Raw genomic sequence first — 23,443 nt, 5'->3', positions numbered from 1 at the left:
ATCAGTCAGTGGTTTATAAATTGAGCATCCATCTGTTATAAGTCTAGTTGTATTTCCCCTCTACTAATGATAATTACCCCATATGCACTTTGACTAAGCCACGTAATGAAACCACAAAAGCATTCAGTGAGAAACCTCCTAAATTATTCATATCGCACAAAGGAATTTTCAACGCTTAGCTTGCAAAGGAAATGTATTATTCAGTTGTGAGGCTAAAACATGTTGCGACAGATGAAACTCTAAAACAAATAGAAATAAAAAACAATAATTTAATGTGAAAAACAGGAGGATAACTATATTAATGTGATACTCTCCATTCACTATAAATGTATGTCATATATATATTTATTATATGATTTTATAGCCCTCTCATAAAGCACCCTACCCACCCCCCCAAAATATTTGTGCACCATAACCCAAAATCCTCCGCCAGGCCCTGCACTGGCCAGCCTGTATGATAGGGGTCTCCCTATAGTGAAAACCAACCAGGCTATTTCCACTGGAGCTGTTGGAGGAGTCACACAGAATGGTATACGCTCTACTATCATTAATATAATCTTCCACCATTCAAGCTAGTGAGAGTGTTACAGTTTGAGAAGCTGTAGAGGAAGCAAGCTATTTGGTCCTCTCTATTAAACCGGGCCATATATTACGACAATCTTTGACATATGTGTGCTGTGTGAATTCATCATTAGTATGAATATTCTTCTTATAATAAGTCAGTTTTTCTCGGAAAGAAGCAGCAGCAATTGCAGTAGAAACTGAAGAAGCATCACTTGAACTATCAACTTGTTCTCAAGCAGCTGATTACATTTGTATCTAAACCTAACATCAAGCATTGTTGCTAAAAGGTGGTGATCAGATATTAATATCATTATGCTGCAAACTCTTTGGTCCTGGCAAAACAAATAAACAACTTTATCTACACGGCCAATATACTATCAGAATCACTTGTTTTCATAGGCTCCTTCAGCTTTTACAGTTGCTTTCTACAAATTTAATGTGTAGATTGCAAAAAAAATTATAGGGTTCTTCAGTGTACCCGAGTAAGGTAACATGTCCCTCCTCTCCCTATATCATGGCTTGTTTGTTAGAGCTCTTGAAGTCACTTAAACACATAGAGGGGTGAATTCCACTTTGTTGCTACCTTTTGCTCCTGCTGGTGGCACAGAAGCTTATATTTGTGTTGCATCGGTCTGCTGAAAATGGACAGAGATGTTGTGGCCACAGCCAGAATCTCCTGCTTGGACCTCTAATTACTGAGAAAAATCTTTAGCCCCAAGTGTATTGTGTGCACAGCTGATGCTCTCGCCCCCAACCTGGAATGTTTCAAACGCTCCCTCAAAACTCACACTACTCTACCCGGCCCTATCCTAAGACACTTCCCTCCTCATGCTCCACCTGCCATATTTCATTCCACCTTTTTCGTCTCAATTTATTATCCTAATCCTCTTAATTTTAACTCTCATAAGTTTGTCCCTCTCTATCCCCTATTTTCTCATCCTCTTTGTAATGTTTCCTTTGTTATAGTTGTGTCTTCTGTCTTATGGTTTTCCTTGTCCCTTTCTTGTCTGTATTTCATTCTGTTGATTCTGTGGCACCATACAAATACAGATGATGATGATGATGGTATGTGTTTTAACCCGCTCAGTAGTAAGGCACAAAACATACCAGAAATGAGGAATCCTGGGGTGCGCACTAAGGGGGTGCAAGCTCAATACATAGATCATCATTTTCATCCTCATTGTAATCTCCAACATTAAGCTCTAGCATAAATAATTTAACTCTAGCGTAGATAACATAGCTTTCACAGAATCGTACTCAATTTCTATATCATTAGTAGTCATTTTCCTGTTTCCTATTGGCTGAGACACTCTTAAGGGTATATTTACTAAGCTGTGGGTTTGAAAAAGTGGGGATGTTGCCTATAGCAACCAATCAGATTCTAGCTGTCATTTTGTAGAAGGTACTAAATAAATGACAGCTAGAATCTGATTGGTTGCTATAGGCAACATCTCTACCCGCATTTTAGTAAATCTAGCCCTTAGAGATTTTTTTACATAAAGGTAAACTTATTTTAAAGATATTTATGGTTCAGGTTCTAAGAAATGTATTGTGTTTGGTCTTATATTAATCCACATTTCACCAGCAGGAAGCCATTATTACCCTACCAAGCTGCGGCACACTCCCACTCCTACACTTCTTAGACGGACTTTGCGTCCGACTCTAAATGAGGTCATGTATGTTCAACAAATCAAGTAATTCTCACAAATTTTCTTGCAACAATGTAAAATTCCTTAGTGCTTACTAGACTTGGTGCCCAGAACAGCAACTGCTGTCTATTTATCAATGGGAGAAGTTGAAGTTGGCAAATTGTTTCCAAAAATATTTTGTTCTACTTTCATCTACTTGCATGTGTCAAATGTCATGTCATTTTTATTTCTCTTTCCCCTTCCCCTAGCTGAAGTGTCTAGACAAAGTACAATGATGCAATAAGTGAAGTTACAACACATGCATTTTAGATTTACTTACACTTTCCTCTTTCTTACTATTGTCATGTGGTCATTATAAACAAGGCTGGAGTTCTTTGTCTGGAGTTGTCTCGATTTTTAAACCTGTCCATCGAGTTAAAAAATTATTGTGCGTTAAGTGGAGATTTGGATTTCATACTCTCAAGTGTTCTCCCACCATCGAACACATCAAATATTTAATAGAGATCTGTTGAATGTGGTGGTTTTCAATTACCACCAATATATGGGGAACAGCTGTGTTAATTACCATAAGCTCAGTAATGCGGATAACTGATAATATTTCTAGGTGCAGATAATCCCCCTTGTCTTTTATAACATATGAGGCAAGGTATATATTTACTAAACTGTGTGTATGAGAAAGTGGAGGTGTTGCCTATAGCAACCAATCAGATTCTAGCTGTCATTTTGTAGAATGTACTAAATAAATGACAGCTAGAATCTGATTGGTTGCTATAGGTAACATCTCTACCCGCATTTTAGTAAATCTAGCCCTTAGAGATTTTTTTACATAAAGGTAAACTTATTTTAAAGATATTTATGGTTCAGGTTCTAAGAAATGTATTGTGTTTGGTCTTATATTAATCCACATTTTACCAGCAGGAAGCCAGTATCATCGGAGCAGCGATCGCACAATGCAGTCCCTAGTTATGATTAATATAAGATTAATTTGCAAAGATACTCTGTTAATTGGTCAGTTTAAACTAGATTTTCCACGGTTCCCTGAGGCAAGACACTTCCACAGCTGTTGAAGTGAGTTTTCCCCATCTTTGAAGAAGCATTGTTTGAACTGAACTATGACCTGCTTTGTACTGGACCATCATAAACCCTGAATCAATGAAGACATTTCTTAGTGTTACCTTTGTGTACATTGTGACATCATCCCATTTTTTAAAAAAAACAAACAGTATATAAACAGGCCACTGGTACTGTAACAGTTTCTTTGACAACACAGACTTCAGGATTGATAAGCTGTTACTGGATCTAGTGTGCACGCATTTGTATTGGTTATACTTGGGCAGCACGGTGGCTAAGTGGTTAGCACTTCTGCCTCACAGCGCTGGCGTCATGAGTTCAATTCCTGACAATGGCCTTATCTGTGAGGAGTTTGTATGTTCTCCCCGTGTTTGCGTGGGTTTCCTCCGGGTGCTCTGGTTTCCTCCCACACTCCAAAAAAAACATACTAGTAGGTTACTTGGCTGCTATCAAAAATTGACCCTAGTCTGTGTGTGTGTGTGTGTGTATGTTAGGGAATTTAGACTGTAAGCTCCAATGGGGCAGGGACTGATGTGAATGAGTTCTCTGTACAGCACTGCGGAATTAGTGGCGCTATATAAATAAATGGTGATGATGATGATGATGATGATTTTGCTAGTAAATTTCTTTGTGTTTTTCAACCACGCTAATCACATTGGACAATATTTATTGGTGACGATAGTTATGGACATTAAAACATCAGAATTCATTGATTATAAAGATATTGGGCCTGATTCATTAAGGAACTTAGGCAAGAAATTTCTTACTTAAGCCTCCTGGACAAAACCATGTTAAATTGCAAGGGGTGAAAATTAGTTTTCTATTTTGCACATAAGATAAATACTGTCTATTTTTTTCATGTAACACACTGCTACAGAGAAGACCAAAATACACATTAGGTTAGGGTGACTTTGGCCACATCAGTGTGACCCAGCATACAGCCTATGAACACTTTTGTATTAACAACCCTTCTCCATAGGCATGATCATGTGACCCATATTAGTGACTTTCTTGGGTGGTAAGAAGAATCAACAGTGGTCCAGGGGTGGCTTCCAATGCACTAGGTAACATTGTTTCAGTAAGGTCACAGGGCAGTGCACATGATTATCATTATAAATAAATTTGAATTCCAGACAATAATGTAACTCCAACTGTGACTGCATCTCACTCTACATTGGAACAAGACAACGGTAGCAAAGCTGCCTTAATACAGCTGAATAGACTAACCACACTTAGAGCTAGATTTACTAAGCTGCGGGTTTGAAAAAGTGGGGATGTTGCCTATGGCAACCAATCAGATTCTAGCTTTCATTTATTTAGTACCTTCTACAAAATGACAGCCAGAATCTGATTGGTTGCTATAGGCAACATCCCCACTTTTTCAAACCCACAGCTTAGTAAATCTAGCCCTTAGTGTAATGGTGTCCAATTTCTTATAAGATTTATTAAGCAGAAACATTTGAGCACCGCTCAGAGAGTGTTTTAGATGGCAGAAACATTTCTGCAAAATAAAAATGCTTTTATCAAAATTAGTAATACATATATATTTAATATAATTAGCCATAAAAAAATGCACTAATGTTCCATCTTATATTCTGATATAAATAATTGCTTGGACCAATTTTTAAATATTATACTTAAAAACACAGTCATTTATTTAAATCTAGTATCTGCTCAAATGCTTGTTTTTATTTTCTTACAGAAAATTAACCCAACGTTTAATTGCTATGAAACACTTAGAAACACGTACGTACAAATTCATTTTATTGATGCAAATAGCACTTTAAAAAATGTATAAGAAATGATCCATTGCAAAATGAGGCTTAGCAAATAATTTTTCATTGTCTTAACCAGTGCAGCTTTTACAGCGCTGTAGCCCATTCTCATTGCATGCTGTGCACTTTAAGGCTTTAAACGAGTCTGTGAAGCAGTTCCGGAACACTGACATCTTGCTTCCATGGCACACAAGACAAGGAAGGAAGCCAAATCCCCCACAAGAGGCACATGCATGGGGGTGCTGAACTCTCTGTATAAAGACACAAAGATTGACATTATTAAGAAGCATGTCCCAAAAAATATATAAGTCACTATGCACTGAATGTACCGTATGGAAATTTTACACCTGGGAGTATTACAGATGCAGAGATACCCCATCCTTTATAATAGCTATACTCACAAAACTATAGACCACTTACATGTAGATATGAATATTATTTTAAGTAACACAAATAAATCTTCAAACTGCAAAAGTTTTGTTTGTATTGACCAATGCCTGGAAAACCACATAGTTTACCATCTAATTTTTAAACACTGAGCTCAAAATATATTTTGCAAGCAAAAGACAATGGTGAATAAAAACAGTAAGTCATATGGTCATGCCTACCATATATTGGGCAAGCCTTCGTCGTCCCAAATGTTTTAATAAATGTGCTTACAAATAGCTATTGAAATGATGGATACAAGTACTACACAGCACAATATAGCATATCATAACTGGCAATAAGCAGCATACTATGGGAACAATACTAAGTTACACTGACAGTGGATTAACTCAACCTCTCTACTGTGATATAATGGTAGTGTAACGTGCTAAGTTGCAGGTGGTGCATTTGGTTCACGGGGAGACAGGTGCTTGGTCATGTCTAAATTACATTTCTATATATGCTAGCAATGGACAACATATTATTTCCGCAATAAAGACCTGCATACCATAGCCTGCAATAGTTAGCATATTCTACCTACCAATAACCAGTATAATTCAATAATTGACATGACATAATGCCCACAAAAGACCAAAATAATATTTATTAGCTGTACTGAGTATTCACTAATGGGACTGTCAAAAGTTTTACAACAGTTTACAACTTATGTCAGCCCCTATACTCTCCATACATGATTCACCCTGTGTAACCCACACTTAATTATGCCAGCCACAATGTTCCAATATATGATTATGCCAGCCACTGTGCTTCCACACTTGATTTTACCTGCCACTGTGTATTCACACTTGAATATATCAGACACTGTACCACCCAAACATAATGATGCCAGTTGCAATGACCCCACATTTGATTATTATTTATTATTAACATTTATTTATATAGCGCTAGCATGCTCCATAGCTCTTTACAATTGGAGACAAAACACTGTAATAAAACTGAGTATTTTGCTACTCACTGTGCCCCATACTTTGTTATGCCAGCCAGTGGTCAAAGTTTAAATTTAGAAGTGGAAAATTTAATGGGAATATAAATGAATGGAATGTGATAGTGTTACAATGAAGACAGTAGGAGAAGTGACGGTATGGCATACCACTGTATACACCCCACTTCTACCACTATATATATAATGTAAGTGACTGGAATGTGATAGTGTTACAATGAAGACAGTAGGAGAAGTGACGGTATGGCATACCACCGTATACACCCTACTTCTACCACTGTATATATAATGTAAGTGACTGGAATGTGATAGTGTTACAATGAAGGCAGTAGGAGAAGTGTCAGTATGACATACCACCGTATACACCCTACTTCTACCACTGTATATATAATGTAAGTGAATGGAATGTGATAGTGTTACAATGAAGACAGTAGGAGAAGTGACGGTATGGCATACCACCGTATACACCTCCACTTCTACCACTGTATATATAATGTAAGTGAATGGAATGTGATAGTGTTACAATGAAGGCAGTATGAGAAGTGTCAGTATGACATACCACTGTATACACCCCCACTTCTACCACTGTATATATAATGTAAGTGAATGGAATGTGATAGTGTTACAATGAAGACAGTAGGAGAAGTGACGGTATGGCATACCACCGTATACACCCCCACTTCCACCACTGATGCCAGAGATGGTGCTTGCATGCTTTATCCTCCCGCCCCAAATCCTCCAACTACCATCCGTGCCCAGGATCTTGCTTCCTATTTCAAGGACAAAATTGATAAGATCCGACTTCAAATGGTATCATCTCCCTCGACAAGCAATCAGCTCAATTCCTTTGTAGCACCCTCTAACACTCTCTCTTCATTTGATCCCACAAATGAAGAGGAAGTTTCTACTCTGTTCTCATCTTCCTACTCTACCTCCTGTCCTCTTGATCCCATTCCCTCACAAATTAGTAGGTCCCTGTCTCCTGTGCTCATTCCCCCTCTAACTAAAATCTATAATCTATCTCTTTCTACTGGTATTTCTCCATCACTATTCAAGCATGCAGTGATTACTCCCATTTTAAAAAAACAAAATTCTGACCCAAACTCTCTCGCAAAGTATCTCCCCATCTCTCTGCTCCCGTGCCCTTCCAAGCTTCTCGAGAGAATTGCCTACACTCGCCTCACACACTTTCTTACAGCAGACACCTATTGGATCCTCTTCAGTCAGGATTTCGCTCTCAACACTCCACAGAGACTGCGCTGACCAAGGTTGTCAATGATTTGATCACAGCAAAAACTGAAAGCCATTATTCTCTTCTAATTCTGCTAGATCTCTCTGCTGCATTTGACACTGTTGACCACACTCTCCTCATACAAACGCTACAATCCCTAGGTCTTGAAGGCACTGTCCTATCCTGGTTCTCATCCTACCTATCTAATCGCTCTTTCAGTGTTAATTTCTCTGGATCCGCTTCTGCTCCGCTTCCTTTATCAGTTGGAGTACTGCAAGGCTCAGTCCTAGGTCCACTGCTATTCTCTATCTACACCACTTCTCTTGGAAAACTAATAAGCTCCTTTGGATTTCAGTATCATCTCTATGCGGATGATACACAAATCTATCTATCCTCTCCTGATCTTTCACCATCTGTGTTGTCTCGCGTTACTGACTGTCTTTCTGCCATTTCATCTTGGATGTCTTCTCGCCAACTCAAACTCAATCTTTCAAAAACTGAATTAATAATATTCCCACCCAAAAACAGAAGATTCCTGCCTGACATTTCTATTTCTGTTGATAACTTGTCCATAAATCCCACCACGCAAGCTCGCTGCCTAGGTGTTATCCTTGACTCACAACTATCATTTATTCCCCACATCAACTCCATATCTAAATCATGTTACATACATCTAAAGAACATTCCCAGAATACGCACATATCTCACACAAGACACTGCAAAAATCTTAATTCGTGCACTCATCATCTCCCGCATCGACTAATGCAATTCCCTCCTTACTGGTCTTCCCAAAGTCAGACTTGAACCCCTACAATCTATTATGCACGCAGCGGTTAGATTGATTTTTCTTGCAAAATGTTCTTCCTCTGCTGAGCCACTCTGTCAGTCTCTACATTGGTTGCCTGTATTTCAACGAATCCAATATAAAATTCTTCTACTAACATACAAGGCCGTCTACAAAATTGCACCGACATACATTTCCTCACTTGTCTCAAAATATTTCCCAACTCGACACAAGATCTGCGTCTCTCTTCCACTTTCATCACATCCTCCCATTCTCGGTTACATGACTTTTTTCGGGCTGCACCCACTTTGTGGAATTCCCTCCCTCGCACAGTAAGACTTTCCTCCAGTCTCCAAACCTTCAAGCGTTCTCTGAAAACCCACCTCTTCAGTCAAGCTTATGATATTCCTCTACCACCATCTTAATCTCCCCTATTACCACCCTCTACACAGCTAACACAAGACAACAACCCTCTGACCAACATTGGTATACACACAGCCCACTCAGTACTTTTACCTCTGCATTCTAGCTGGTCCATTGTGCAGTATGATATAGCACATGCCCTTGTGTTTCAAACTCCCATTGACCCATAGATTGTAAGCTTGCGAGCAGGATTCTCTTACCTCTCTGTATGTATGTGTCAGCCAGTATTGTTTTATTAATGTTTGTTCCCAATTGTAAAGCGCTACGGAATTTGCTGGCGCTATATAAATAAATGATGATGATGATGATGATATTTTATCAGCCATTGTACATCTAAACTAGATTATGCCAGGCACAGCTCTCTCACTAATCATTGCAGCACTGCACCATTTTCCACAATGAAGTTAATGGATATCAAGTCCTATTCTATTACTACAGCTAGCCAGGGTCTTGGTGACTACAGTTGCTTGGTGCTAGTACCACTGTCTACCTCAGTGTCCTAGATGGCAGTGATTGATCAGGTTTGACATGGGAGACCTATTTAACTTTTTTGTCGGGATTATTATAATGCATGATTCTGATGCCCGCTCTGAGACCACGGCCACTATGCCACGCAGTAGAAAAGATATGCTGGGCGCCAATATCGCTATAAGTAACAAAATAACTTTACATTTTAATAAATCTCATTCTATCAATACACAATATATAATTTTCTATCATTTCTATTTGGTGATGGAGAGTAAGGAAGTGACTGAGAGTGGGAATGGAGGTTATGGAGGATTTTCGTTTGAAAGTATCACTCTAAAACCAAACACACCAGTTGTGATGCCAACACTGTCATAATCATCACCGTGAGTGCTTTCAAATCTGGGAATACGCCCTTACTGAACTCCCATAGAATGCCCCTTCCCTCCCCCGTCATGTCGCTACAGGTGTAGCGATGTACAACTCTGCATAGGCATAGATACTTGTGGGGCATTTTGTGGGTATGTACAGAACGAAAACACACAATTTCGCTACGCAAATAGGCTTACGTTCAACTCTGCATTAGGTCCTATAAATATAATACAGTAAACATAAAACAAAAAAAATGTTAAAAGGTTCATTCACCTCAATCTTCATTAGCAGGTCCTGAAGTTCTCCTGATTCATTCATTGACAGTATTTTTTCAGCACCCTGTTATGAAATAATAAATAATAACACAACCAATTGCAAACTATACTCTGTTTGTGTTTCTTTGTGTAGTCCAGACAGCAACTTGATCTTATTGTATTGTTTTAGGCAGCTTACAGCATCTCAGTATCTGAGCAACATAGATTTACTTTCTGCATATACAAGCATTGGAACTTGGCCCCCAGAGGTTACCAATCAGTCATAGTTCCCATAAATCACTCTATAAACCAAAATTTACCAGGTCCTTTTTTATCCCCCTTTGAATTGCTGTGCAGAACGTTTTTGGAAAAACTATCTCATTTGCGCAAAAATGCATGTTTGTCATGTTCCGTACAATCGTACGTACTTTGGAGAAAAGTAAAAAATAATAATAATAAAAATGCTACAAACATAACTATTCACAAAATATTGTATAACTCATAGCCATCATATGGTGGCTTCTAAACTGTATTGAAAATGGCAGACTATATTTGATTGCATTACAGCACATTTCTTGTACATTAGGGGCCTGATTAATTAAGAAAAGAAAAGCAAAAAAATGGAGTAACTTTGCACCTTTTCAAAACCATGTTGCATTGGAGGGGGGGGGGGGGGTAAATTTAAAATGTGGGTACAGATTTATAGTTGCGGTAGGGTATGTCCTAGATTTTTACATTTCAGTGTAAAAATAAAGCTATCAAGTATTTGTGTGCATGATAAAATAGCCAGTATTTAACTTATGTGCAAAATAAAAAAACATAATTTGCACTTGCACCGTAACATGGTTTGTCCAGGAGAAAATTTACTCCTTTTGTTGCCATACTTTCATTAATGAATCAGGCCCTACATCTGCATCTGCTTTTAGAAATACCACAGGTGCACTTTTGTGTACAGGTGCTTCATTGTATTACTAACAGAAAGTCTAATTTGTCACCTCATTGGCTAACCAATATGTTGGAGGCAAGCTGTGTGGACTTTTATACAGAGCAAATACCCTGTATTATTATTATTATTATTATTATTATTATTATTATTATAAATTCATAAGGTGCCACAGTGCTCCGCAGCACCATACAGTAGGGAAAACAGAACATACATAAAACAGTATCAAGAAGAGTAAGAATAACACACTAATATAATGCTATATTTTTGTTTAATTTGTTACCAGTCAATAATCTACAGTGTATAATCTGCAATGCTCCTGTTTAGTAGGCAGGTGGTGCTGGGCAGGCATAAACAACACTAAAAGGCCTTAAAATTGCTTCTTTTCATAAACACAGCATAATACATTTATTATAACATTTCAATAATGATTACGTATTATTTCACTATATCTTTACAGGCTATTGAATAAAACTCTCATAAGCAATAGAGACCTACATTAAGAATATATAGAGAGAGAGAGAGAGAGAGAGAGAGAGAGAGAGAGAACCTTTCACTTTGCCTAATACATTTCTTAAATAGAGACTACTGTTTAAAGCGGATAGTGCTAATGTTTTTTCTTTCTTGTACATTAACTGACCCTTGTATGTATGTGTGTCACTGTAACTTAACAGAAAATAAACACACAGACACGTTATTAAATTTTGGCAAAAAGGTCGCAATTTATTATTAAATTCGTAAAATTGCTGTTCTTTTTGGTGGCGGCGAGAGCAGTACAGTCAGCTAACATCCAATCTTTAAAACCAAAACAGTGGGAGAAAAAATAGCTCTTACCACTGGACCAAAACTAAGGGGTATATTTACTAAACTGCGAGTTTGAAAAAGTGGAGATGTTGCCTATAGCAACCAATCAAATTCTAGTTATCATTTATTTAGTACATTCTACAAAATGACAGCTAGACTCTGATTGGTTGCTATAGGCAACAACTCCACTTTTTCAAACCCACAGTTTAGTAAATATATCCATAAATCTTTACTATTAGCCAAGACTAAATTCTGGCATTAGTGTGACATCTCCCTTTCTGGACCCAACTTTGACGTGCCCACACAAAACCGGTTAAGGTATCCTCTAAACAAAAGGACCAAATGTTGTGTTACTTCAAAAGGGGCAGTGACATGCGGCCAATCAGAGGTAGCACCTTCGATTAGTCACTGAATGCACTGCTCTCCTACCCACCGCTGGGATCCTTTAATGGACTCCCAACTGGCCACCAATACTCCTAGCTAGAGACCCCAAATGCAGATACAACTGACCTATGAATATCACTAAATACCCGACGGTGATGTGTACACCATATGACCTAAACAGATGTCTCTGTACAATTGTAAACATGGGGTTAGCTATCAACATACCTCCGAGGTAGACCACCACCTGCCCTGTGGCCCATTTGGTATTCATTATGATTGACCACAATATGGGGGCAAAAACGGGAACCCACCAGGACAGCCTGGAAATTATGTGTGACCAATATATCCTCAACATGGGCTGCTGCTGGTGGATGGCCAGCAAATCCTCTCTCATTGCTATAATTAGAGCAAGGGATTTAACCCTGCCTATATCATTGTCTCCAAGGTGCACTACTAAATGTCGGAGGGCAAGAACTGCCATTTCAGCTTCCAACAATTGCCTGACGGCAGACTATCTAAGGCCACTCTTACCAACCCACCTGATGTCCATGGGGCAGTTAAAAAATGACAAATGAGAGCAAGTGAATGTCTGGAAGGCCAGAAAATGTATGAGTGACCCACCACCCAAACACAGATCTTCCGTCCGTGAACACCTGCGACAAGAAATATGTCTCATTAAAGTCAGGGGCATACATAATTCTAGGAGAGCGAGCATCAGCCATAGCAGCAATTTCCAAAGGGAACTTACATCTGCACATAACAGGAGGTAGTGCGTCATATCACCCTTGCTATACAGCAGGTAATACCAAACAAGTCCATGTTCGAGACCTAGGACCATTTTATCAGAAATCCATTCCTGTTTTGACAGAAGGCCTTGTCCATTTGAAATAAATTTGTGACTTCAAAGTATTAAACCAAGCAGACCCTAACATCTGGGTCACTGGCATAAGTAATGGAAGGGGAGGAGGAGGGCAAAGGGAAACGGTAACCCATATGAGGGACAAAAACCCAAAAACCTTGGAGGCCAATAGCCAATCAGACCTTTTATCCTTTCATGCCCTCGCTAAATGGAAAAGCAGCAGAGCCCTGGGTTATCGAGGATGGGGGGTTTTACTGTACATGCAGGGCTCTGGTTGAGGTCGGATGTAATGTTTGTAAACTTCCGACTTACAATGGCCCAGGGCTTGCATGGTCGAAGTGGAAGCGTCTCTCTCGGCCGCAGCAATAGCCGTTCCAATCTGGAACGAGTAGGTGCCTTAGAGGGCATGGTCTAAATCAACATAGACTAAAGCACGTTCTAGGAGCGCATTGCAATGAAATTTCGAGAGAGGAGAGCCGTCTGCATGTAACAACCACAGCTCACCCCCTTGGGGTCGGACCCCTGCCAGTTTGGTACACAGAGCGACTGGACATATGGCCAAATCACCCTGCTCTGGTAGAGATATCCAATGTCTTTTGCTAAATTGATCAGATTGGGAGCGTAGAAATTTACAAAACATGTGCTTATCAGTAATGATTGTGTATTGTGCAAGTAGGGCCGCACCCATGTCTTTTCTAGACTGCATTACCACTGCGCTAACTCTAGACGCTCCATAAAATGCCAGGGAAAATGCTGTGCTGAATAATAGAGTCTCATAGGGAGTCTCACGGATGCTACAACTGACAGTGCTCCCACCAACTGCTTCAGGATAATCTCGGTAATGGGACACCTGGTGTCTGCTTCCCTGGACCCACCCTCTCAGGACTTCAATTATCGTGAAACACTTGGTAAGATCAATCTTACCAGGCAGATGTGACATAAAAAAACTGCCAGGAAGCGCTGATGCCATGCTTGTTTGAGATGTCCCGTTCTGATACCTAGTCCACATAAAGTTAAACATCTTGGACCCGAGTCATTAAGGAAAGTAAGGCAAAAAAAGAAGTCTGATTCATTAAGGGTCTTAAATTAAGAAGTTTATTATTTAAGTGTCCAGGACAAACCATGTTACAATGCAAGGCATGCAAATTAGCTTTTATTTTGCACATAAGTTAAATACTGTTAATTACTGTCTGTTTTTTCATCTAGCACACAAATACTTGCTAGATTTATTTTTACACTAAAATTTAAAGTTGATCTAGGACATGCCCTACCCCAACTATAAATCTGTCCCTACATTTTAAATTTGCCTCCCCCTCCAATGCAACATGGTTTTGCCCAGGTGCAAAGTTACTCCTTTTTCATGCTTTGCTCTCCTTAATGACTCAGGCCCCTTATCTTCCTGACCTGACCAACTTTCGACTTCTGAACCCTGGAACAATTCCCTTTGTCACCAGGCTGCCTGATACTCCCCCCTCGTAGATTACTCCAGGGATGCTTCTGCCAGAGCTATTATCTCGACTCGACTATCTGCCAAGCAGAAGGGGGACAAGGAGTTCCGATTAATCGAGCATGAGGTGCCAAGTTCCTGAAGCGGTGCCATTGAAAATGGGATAGGGCACCTGCCAAATCATTGTCAGTGCCCAGAACATGTCATGCCTGAAAAGTTAAATCATGCTCTAAACATCTCAGGACCAATTAACTTATGAGGTTAACAGCAGACAAAGAAAAGGCACTTTGGCTATTAAATGCTTTTACCACCCACAGGTTGTCTCATCAAAATACAACATTCTGACCCGAAAGACAATGAGGTCATAATTCTAGGGACAGGACAATGGGAAAAAGCTGCCAATCGAACAGCCATGGATTTAGCGCACCAATATCCCTGAAAGAATGCCCTGAAACCGTAAGCCCAGAGGCATCAGTGTGAAGATCAAGATGTTGATTAGATGTTTGTGTGTTTGGTCTAATTCCCACTCCATAGATATTCCATCAAAATTCGGGCCAAATCCTCAGATCTCTCTTGAAAGCCACAGCCTGGTGTGCGGCCGCTGCAGCCCTGCCGTGGCCAATTGTAATGTTCTTCAAAAAATCCAGTCCATCGGGATGACCCTACATCCGAACAAGTGGAAGAGCTCAGCGTCTCTGCAATGGATGAATCCAATTTAGCCACCTTCTCACTGGGTAGCCGACAACAACCAGCCGTGGTGTCTATCTAGTTATCCAGGGAAGACAGTCAATCTGTTGGCCCCTCATTTTTATCCTGCACCACCAGCACCCCCACTACAGAAAAGAGGGACTGTGCTGAAAAAAGGATGTCCGTGCAAACCGTGGAGGCCGGGGGCCAACAAACAAAAAGTCATCCTAATAGTGAGCAATGCCCGCGTGGCCCATTCCAGCTTGTACACACCAAAGCAGGAAGGAGCTAAAATGCTTGAAATACACGCATGAGACAGAGCAGCCCATCAATCAATATAATGTCCACCCTCCAATTTAAAGCCCATGAACTGGAAGGTTCAGGGTGGAGCGGTAGAAGCTGGAATGTGGATTCCACGTCAAGCTTGGCCAACAGGGACCCTTTCCCATGTTCTGATCAGTGCCAGCGTGTCCTTGAATGACTGATACACTACTGAGCTATGACTTACATTTATGGCACCATTTACAGAGAAACCAGGGTGATATGAGAGCTGCTGTATCAGGCTGCACTTCCCAGCCGCCTTTTTGGGTACTAGCCTTACAAGTGAGATAATTAGTTCCGGGAGAGGAGAGGAAGAGCCAGTCATGTGTCCTAAATTAATTTCCATTCCCACCTTATCTGCCAGTTCTTACAGAAGTATGAAGGCCAACTTTAGGGTACGTCCTGAAATGGCCCACACCTCCACAACAACGGGCAGGCGAAAGCCATGAAGGAAACCATGAGCAAGGAAGTTTGCGTGGGTGGCATCCGGGAAGAGCCGAAACCATGTACAAAGAAGTAACAATTGAATGGGTAATGGTGCTTTAAGCTGCAAGTCTGCATTCTTAGGGCAGTCTGTTGCTGAGTGGGACCCACGACAGTTAAAGTTAATATGTTGATATCTGCATGCTTCTCCACTGTCGCATGTGGAATGGTTAAACGCGAAACATCTATTCTGGTTTCTATGGAGGGTGCCACGCCTCACTGACCCTGGAAAACCTACTTGCTAAGGGTCATCAGCGCCATCCATGTTTCTACATCCTTACCTCAAAAGGGATAAACTCCATTCCACTAGCTTTACAACGAAAGCTCTCATCATATGTGCGCCATTCACTAGCCCTGTCATTAATCATCATTTAATAGATTAAATGGAGGTAGTGCCAGACGTCTATGAGAGCCCCCAGTCTGGTCTATAAATAGGTAGCTGTGAAGACACAAAAACCATTTAACCAGTCGGTAACGATCGATATGGATCTTCTCCTATGCCCCCATCCACCACAAGCTACTATAAGCTCCTTTTTAGACATGTTTGTCAGTGAAAACATGTCCACATGTATTCCTTTACGTATTCTGTCTTTCATGCAGGGCCATACCCCTGTCAGCAAAGCCATATTATCGCATTGCACCATCGTGCCACTGCCTCTTGGCATGGAGCCACTATAGCTGATGCCTTTTTATGTTTTTTCACTAAATGCTCATGTAGCAATTTCAACAGCTTGTGCGGTCCCAGATGAATCATCGCCAGTGGAATACATAGGTGGACTATGTGTAAGTGCTATGTGTGCAACCACAGAATCAGACTCACCACTGTCAATTGCGTTCTCTTGACCTGCAAGCAAAGCTTCCACCCCTGCCTGCACTGGGAGGGTTGGTGCATTCTTCTCCTGACTTTTGCTCAGACGTTGTAGATACCAGATTTTGTGAATGAACCGTATCTTGGCTTTGCTGAACATATGCCACTGAATGAGAAGACATTTTAGTAAGTGGCACTGTGTCGGGTGTACGCGTGCCGGGGGCTGCTGTATCGTGTGGTGAAGTGTGGAATGCATGCTGGAGGGAGGGCCTGAGGCAGAAACCAGAAGGGGGGACCCGGTGTATCACCAGGAAAGTGAGGGGGAGCCATAATATATGCAGCCATGAGAGAGCAGAACTGGAGTAGGAATAATGGAGGTTCTGGGAAAGTGGAGGATTTGGTGCTGTCCAGTGAGAACATGCCATCTCATAAGTATTGCAGGGCGGATGGTGTGTAAGGAAGAGACCAATTGGGGTGACCAAAGGGGTCACCTTCATGCCGCAATGTAACTGGGGGACAAGTATAGTAGGAGAAGGGCCAGGGAGACATGCGAGCTGCTGGGGGCTCATTGGAATCAGGGGGTGGGGGTTCCAGTATTCAGTGGGCCCTTGTTGAAAAAAGTTGACGGAAGGGGCTTGAAAAGGGAGGGGGAGAAGGGCGGGATTAGGCTGCTGGGCAGGGGAGCCTGAGAGAACAAAAAAGGTGAAAGGTGGTGTGGCTAAGAAACAGTGGCTGGGGGACAACTGCGAGCTGTCAGAGGTGGGCTCTGCTCCGTGTCCAATCTGCGGGCATAAGTGGGGTAAGTATGAAGCAGATGTCTGATGAATGGGACTGGGGGAGCACTGTGCCATGAACACTGTGGCATGGATGAACACTCCCTGGTGTTTGGTATAACATGTAATGAAGTGTTGTGTTGCGGGCCCACTGCGGGCTGAACTGGGTTGGGGGGCACTTTATGAGACTCTTGAGTGTCCCCTTATGGCTTGGGGTCAGCCATATGGGGAGCTGGAGCAGGTCCCTCCTGATTATTGTCTGCAGTCCGTGAGGGGGATAACCTTCCTTGTCTCCCCAGCTTGCCTTTTCATTTACCAATAGCTCCAGAGCTTGGTGGGGGCCCCGTCCACCCCATAGCATGTGACCGCTTGATATGCACAAGAACTGGCAGTCACGCTCCAACCGCACATGCGCCCATCTAACGGAGCCCTCACTGAGCTCCGGTGTCGGGTTGGAAAGCACAGACGGCACAGGAGAGGGTGGCAGCTGCTTCCTATCAGAAAATTGTACAGCAAACAAAAAGACCCAGCATCCTCTGTAAGGATAATATATAGAGATCCTAGGACACCTCCCAGAGGATTTCTATTGGCTGGTTAGCAGACACACTTTTAACCCCAAATGGGTAAGTACCTGACGGAATATATGCTTTTAAGTGCCTTCGGTTTAATGGCCTCACTTGTCATTATATAAATTTAAAAACCAAAACCCATATATTTTCTATGCTCCCTCCACTCAGAAGAAAACACAAATAACAATGTGCCCTGTAACTAAATGTATATTGCTCTGTACAGTGGCTAGACAAGTTACATTTTCCATAGCTGCACCCCCTGCCCTAGAATAATTATTGAATAGAACTCTTGGATGGAAACACGTGTGTTATGTTATTTGTGCAAAAAGAGGGTAAGCTCGCTTTTGTTCTGCGGGCAAGAAGAATTAAGTGGCATAATAAATCCAAAATTACCTATATGTTTAGAGTTACAGGCAACTATGAGAATTAATGCACAAGTAGCTAGCCATGAACTTTCAGCAGCTATGTTTAAATCAGTACTGCTTGTGAGTCTTTCCTTCCCTGATGTCTTGTACTAAACTCTGTTACATGGTGGCTTGGATGGTTTAATGTCACCTAATAACATCCGTATAGTTGCAATATATAGCCCTGAAGGAAATCCTGTCAAACTCTCAGTGCCAGACCTCATTTCAGTGATCACACTGGCAATTGTTTTCTTGATCGTTGGCAACTTCCCTGTAATTGTTCAGGTGCAGGGGCGGGCTGGCCAGGGGTGCAGGGGGGCAGCGCCCCCCCCGGGCCGCTCGGTCAGACCACTACTCGGGCCGGGGGGTAGGCCGGCCTGCCGCCCCCGGATGCAAAATACAGCACTTTCCCCCGCCGACCGCATCCCCTGTCATGTGAAGCGGCCGCCTGTGTGCCCCCGGGCTTCCCTCTCCCAGCCCGCACCTGTTCAGGTGGATGAAAAATATCATATTGCTCACCACTGGTTCACATGATGCTTGTTTATTTATTATAATTTGCATAATTACCAAATTCACCATTTAATTCAAAAAAACTTGAAAAAAAGAAGTGGTGTAGGAAGACATGGGGAAAAAAGAACAGATGGAGTGAACAAATACATTGAAGATCATATTCATACCTTACAACATTCCCAACAAAAATAATCCATGCAACCAATATGCAGAGGAGGGCTGGCAATTTTTAGCCCGGGGGCAAGTATCAACTCAGCAGCCTATTTTAAAGGAAAAAAAATGCAGGTGGCCCAGTGACCTATCCCAAGTTAGCCCACTATGGGACCGGCCCAGGGGGCAGATGCCCCCCTGCCCCCCAGCCCAGCTTGCTCCTACCAATATGCTCAAACCACACCCTGGTCGGCCCACACCACATCTGTTTATGGTGAAATCACACCCCTTTCCTGACAGCCCAAATTATTTTGTCATTTGGACTGTCCCAAAAGATTTGGGACTGCTGAGATGTATGCATATTATGTATATACTACTAGTCATATCTTATTAGTTACAGTTACTACAGACATCTTGGTAAAGTAGTTGGAAAATTGCAGTATACAACTCTAGTATAATAATGTTATGTACACTCACCCCAAGATAATGGCCATCAATGAAGACAACAGGTAGTGATTGGATTTCAGACACCCGGCGACATCTCTCATCAAGCTCTTTCCCATAATCACTATTCAGAGCAATATTTTTCTCCTCAAATTTTACTCTGTGGTTCTGGAATATTTTCCTCACCATTTCACACCTTTCGAACGTGTTTCTCACTACACGCAGACTTGTGGTGTAAATCACTATGCGTCCATATTCTAGGGCAGTAGAGGACTGGGAAAAAAAACACCAAGTTCAGCAGAATACATATTATACATTACATATATAAAGTATATGTGTTAGACTGTTCCATAAAATATTATTAGCTTAAAGGTGGCAGCAAAGAATGAGGAGAACAAATAAAATAACAAAATTAAAGAAGTGTAGGAACAGAAGCGAGAGAAACATGCATCAAATTCGTTTTTGTTTTAGAACAAATATTTGCATTTCTGAGCAACATCATCTATGTACAACTGACACAAATACACACATGACTTTGATCCGATAATTTTTTATCTCATCAAAAGTCAATAAACAATTTATTGTTTCACACAAATACTTTTAATCTGACAAAACATTTTCAGTGCATGTTTTAGTGTAGGACAATTGTAGCAATTTAATCAGTTACAATGCACACACTTAAATGAGCTTCAATGTGAACCTTCTGGACTAAACTTTTCCACAAAAAAGGTTATCAGTTCATTAGGCCATCTGTGCAAAATCATTTTGGATTGTCACCCATACATGTCAATTCTATAAGAATTAGGGGAAAGGTAGCACAACATTAGTGTTAAGTGTGAAAATGAAACAAAGAGTTATTAATTAATGTATAGAAACGATCTGATTAGAAATATATAGGGGGGTGTTGTAAGAAGCCATGGCGCTATAGTGAACAAACGCAACAGAATCTTTCCGCCTCCTTATACTAACACAAAATGGTGGCAGGGAGATTGCCAGCATGCAGAAAGTGTGGCCAGAATGCTGAGGACATGTAACCAGTGTGTGAGGGACATGGCTACTTCTTTGGACAGTGCCAGGCTATCCCCAACCACTTCCCTTCCAGCACATTGGTAATGCTCCACATTGAGAGCAAAGTCCTGACTGTGCATGACAGTCTGACAAAATTGGAATTGTACCTCCAGAGTCAGCTAGCAAGCTCTGTAGATCTCTCCTACCAACCTACTGTAAACATCTCTCCCCCAACCAGCACTGATATTAAATCAACAGCACCCACACTTATCAATTAGACTTCCTTCCCTCCAACAAGACCAACAAAAAGCATTCACATTTAATAAAAGGGTCTCTATTCCCCAAAATAACATTTACATTTAACAATAAGGTATACCCCCCCCCCCCCCACCCACCCTCAAATAATAGCTATCACATTTAATGGCCTTTTTCCGCTAATGAGCCCCAGCATTACATTATTAGCTCCCACATTTTAAGAATCACATTACATTATTGGCCCTTACATTATATTAATTTATATCAACAGGCAACCCAAGGAAGGTATCTGGCCCTCTGAGCCTTCAGGTGCAGTCCCAAGCTCATTCCAGCTCATTTTATTGTCAGAGTTGTATGTTATAACATGTAACTCTGGTTTACAATACCTGCTGATGTGTTATTATAGATAGGTGTCCTTTTCTTTGATTAAATGTATTGTTTTAACTTATTACTGAGATTAAGGGTAATGTGCGGCCCTTTAAAGGTTAGGAGTCTGCCAATATGGCCCCTGAAGTGTAAGGTTCTCTACCACTGCCATATACCCCCATGCCTAATATCAATCACCTATTTCCTCATACCTCGCATCAATCCATCACCTCTGTCCCCAACAAACACACCTACACACTCAGTTGAAGTCACTCATACAGAGTCATCTCTGGGCTGACATTCTCCTGCTCTGTGTGGTGTTCCTCTGCACATGATTTGCACTTCCTGTTCGGTGAAGAGAGGAGCATCAGAGTTCCTTTGCCGTCTGAGCAGGTCATCTGAGGTGTCGGTGGTCACACAGTAGGGAGCTTAAGGAGCTGGCGGATGAGCTAAATGCCAGTACCGAGGGAGAGAAGAGGGCCTTGCAGAGGGGAGGTATCTGGAGGGTAGGAAAGAGTAGGTTAGGGAAGTGGAGGAATGTGGCTTAAGCAATAAGGTGTCTGGTCCCTGCAGATGGAACCTTTTTGAATTTGGGATTTCCAATAATATTATTGAGCAATTTATAGTTCAAAAGTACTGGGTTGCAGCAGTTTCTCTCAAGAAGCCCTTTTACTTTACAGCCATCAATGGATGTATCATTGCTGGAGTGTCTGTCCTCTTTAAAACTATTCCTACAATTTTGGGTCCTGCGTAAGGAAAAATATCTTTATAGATCATTCCAAAGACTTTAAAATCAGTCCTTTTAGATTGAAACTGATTTACCCTATCTCTTCGACTGGTGGTCTAGCCAAGTACTGTCTTGGAGTTCTTCATGTTTTGGTACAAGATGAAAAAGTTAAACATACTCTTTCCCTCATTTGGCAGCCTGTGATGTTCACCCTTCTGCTGACTCAGAATATTCACAATTTACCTACATTTTCTGTAAATACATAAATTAAATTCTGCAGCCACACCATTCATTGTATGGTGTCATTGACTTTCAATATATTATAAATTAGATTATTGACATTCTGGAAAAGGGATTTCACTGAAAATTTATTGCATCTTTTGATGAATGGAAGACCCCTTTCAACATCCAGTGAAAGACCACTTTCACCATGTATTGGACTGTCGCTATCGATTTGGCATCATCTATCTTGATAACTTTCTGGCAATAACACATTTTTACACATTTACACGAATATATACATTTGTAATTAGTACACATTAATTGTAGTTGCAACACATAGTTATTTATGTCAAAATGTAGCAATATTTATGGTTAATATTATAAGTTATATACATGTTAGTGAAATCAAAGGTTCAGGTTGCGGGAAACATGTCATGTTTAGTATCATTTTAATCCCCTATGTATCCGCAGTTGTCCGGTTCATTCGCCGAAGGGATGGCACATTGCATACTCTAGTTATCGATGATAGGGAATAAATGTTTAAAATGATATTGTCTGTGTAGTGTAAATATACTAGTTTAAACTGGATTCTTGGCGGGAAAATCGGAGTACATCCCCTGGAGAGCTGACCCCACCTTAGGATATTTTCGTTTGAACTAGCCTATGACCTCCATTACACCGGACCCTTCTGAAACCTAGACCAATAGAAGCAAGCCACATCATCTGTATTGGTTTACTGTATTCACTGACTGTATATAAGCAGGGGCTCTGGACCTAGCGGACAGTCTACTTGACCACAGTCTTCAGACCTGAATGACTGTACATTGGATCCAAGGCGCCTGCAATAAGTACCAGCTGTACATATTTTATTCTGATTTGTTATTCTGCTACTTTTGGCTATGAAATCACATTGTGCTTTGGAACCACATATTGGCAATCGACAATCGTTATTGGATAGCAACTAGACGTGCATAACACATGTGAATACTGTCCTCAGCATCTGCATGAAAATGGATTATATGAGAAATTGGAAAAAAAAAATTCAAACAATTCAAAAATTCCATTCCTTAAATACATCATTTCTAAATATTTCTACTAAAGGACCAAATGTGTTTGAAAAATAAATGATAGGTTTCTTCAAATGTAATCACTACAATATACAGTGGGTATACGAGGTATGTCTATTAAATAACGAGACTGTGATTCCACCTAGTCAACAAAGCAGTCAGAACCGGCAATAACTGCATATGTAGTAACATTGAACCGTTCTGAACCTGCATGACAAGCTGGATGACTCTATGACG

The 23,443-nt window shown here is 40.9% G+C and overlaps 1 protein-coding gene across 1 annotated transcript in view; it reads right to left on the bottom strand.

Annotated features, from left to right (window-relative positions):
• Positions 1-5,130: 5,130 nt before the first annotated feature.
• The window catches only part of GRXCR1 (glutaredoxin and cysteine rich domain containing 1), a 39,497-nt gene continuing 21,184 nt past the window's right edge, over positions 5,131-23,443 (bottom strand). The window contains exons 3-5 of the mRNA XM_075189139.1: positions 19,595-19,834; positions 9,995-10,060; positions 5,131-5,310 (exon numbers count right to left, since the gene is read on the bottom strand). Coding sequence (XP_075045240.1) covers positions 5,131-5,310; positions 9,995-10,060; positions 19,595-19,834 — 486 coding nt within the window. The remainder of the gene's footprint in view (positions 5,311-9,994; positions 10,061-19,594; positions 19,835-23,443) is intronic.

The sequence above is a fragment of the Mixophyes fleayi genome, chromosome 1, assembly GCF_038048845.1.
Source record: "Mixophyes fleayi isolate aMixFle1 chromosome 1, aMixFle1.hap1, whole genome shotgun sequence".
Taxonomy (NCBI): domain Eukaryota; kingdom Metazoa; phylum Chordata; class Amphibia; order Anura; family Limnodynastidae; genus Mixophyes; species Mixophyes fleayi.
This window is presented reverse-complemented; position numbering and strand designations above follow the sequence as displayed.